At 34.3% G+C, this 1,226-nt stretch overlaps 1 protein-coding gene across 1 annotated transcript in view; it reads right to left on the bottom strand.

Moving 5' to 3' along the window:
• Positions 1–1,226, bottom strand: part of LOC107577409 (ras-related protein ORAB-1-like) — a 10,195-nt gene that overhangs the window by 1,104 nt on the left and 7,865 nt on the right. Inside the window, exons 2-4 of the mRNA XM_016263491.1 lie at positions 905–997; positions 597–692; positions 345–440 (exon numbers count right to left, since the gene is read on the bottom strand). Coding sequence (XP_016118977.1) covers positions 345–440; positions 597–692; positions 905–997 — 285 coding nt within the window. The remainder of the gene's footprint in view (positions 1–344; positions 441–596; positions 693–904; positions 998–1,226) is intronic.

Below are 1,226 nucleotides of genomic sequence, written 5' to 3'. Positions count from 1 at the left end.
AATTTAAGTTAAACAGAAATATATATAAATCATTAAAAAAATTAAAACTGAAAATATAAAAATAAATGCTAATTCAAACTATTAATTCACATTTTAATAGTATAAAGTATACTAAAATAACACTGGTGTTATCAACAATGTTCTTAAAATAACAAATTTGACAAGCAGATCATCAAGCGAGAGGTTTTCTAAGGATGAAATCAGCACAGTTTACACAGCATCAGAACTACAGAAAAATGTGGTAAATGTCCTTGAGCCTTGAAAATGGTCATCAATTCAGCTGCAGAGTGTGCCTTGTTAAATTAAGGCCAAACAAAGGAGGAGAATTCCTGATGATGTCTCACCTGATCCGTGACATCATAGACCACAATGATACCGTGAGCCCCTCGATAGTAACTGGAGGTGATGGTTCGAAATCTTTCTTGCCCCGCAGTGTCCCACTGAAAGAAAGAAAGAAAGAAAGAAAGGTTTGGCCCCATTAATGAGTCAGTAGTTTCATCTATTGACCTAAGAAAGCCGGTCATCATAATGTAATGGTCATGCTGTCATAGAGCTTGTGAAAAATGGGTGTTATGAGGGAGTATATATGGACTTACAATCTGTAGCTTAATGGTTTTGCCATCAAGTTCAATGGTGCGGATCTTGAAGTCCACGCCTATGGTGCTGATGTAGCTCTCAGTGTATGTGTCATCCTGAAGGACCACAGACAAACAGAAAGGAGAATGAAAACGTATTTACTTTTGTGGATATAATCCAGCTTACAATACATTGTGCAAGTATATATCTACTATAAAATACATTCAATCAATTCTATATGATTTGCAGACTGCATGTTTTCAGTTGATTTTTAATTCATGTTTGGCAGCAGAAGCTGACAAAACAACCCATCTGTGACTGTACTCACAGCAAATCTCAACAGCAGACACGACTTCCCGACTCCAGAGTCACCGATGAGGAGCAGTTTGAAAAGGTAGTCACTAAAATTGAGAAACACAACAGTAATACATTAAATACAGCAGTACACAAACATAAATAGATTTCAGGTTTGATCTCAGTTTAACCTTTATATCTTATGATATTAGAAGTCAAACGGGTTATTATACCACTATTAATACCTCAAGTTTTATTTTATCACTCCATAGTGTTTTAGTATTATTTATATATAATTACAGTATAGTATTATTAGCCATTTCAGTTTTCACTTTAATTTTGTTATGTTTTTAAAT

This window comes from Sinocyclocheilus grahami, unplaced genomic scaffold (genome assembly GCF_001515645.1).
Source record: "Sinocyclocheilus grahami isolate Dianchi unplaced genomic scaffold, SAMN03320097.WGS_v1.1 scaffold5971.1, whole genome shotgun sequence".
Taxonomy (NCBI): Eukaryota; Metazoa; Chordata; class Actinopteri; order Cypriniformes; family Cyprinidae; genus Sinocyclocheilus; species Sinocyclocheilus grahami.
The sequence above is the reverse complement of the archived record's forward strand: the minus strand, read 5'-3'. Positions and strand labels throughout refer to the sequence as shown.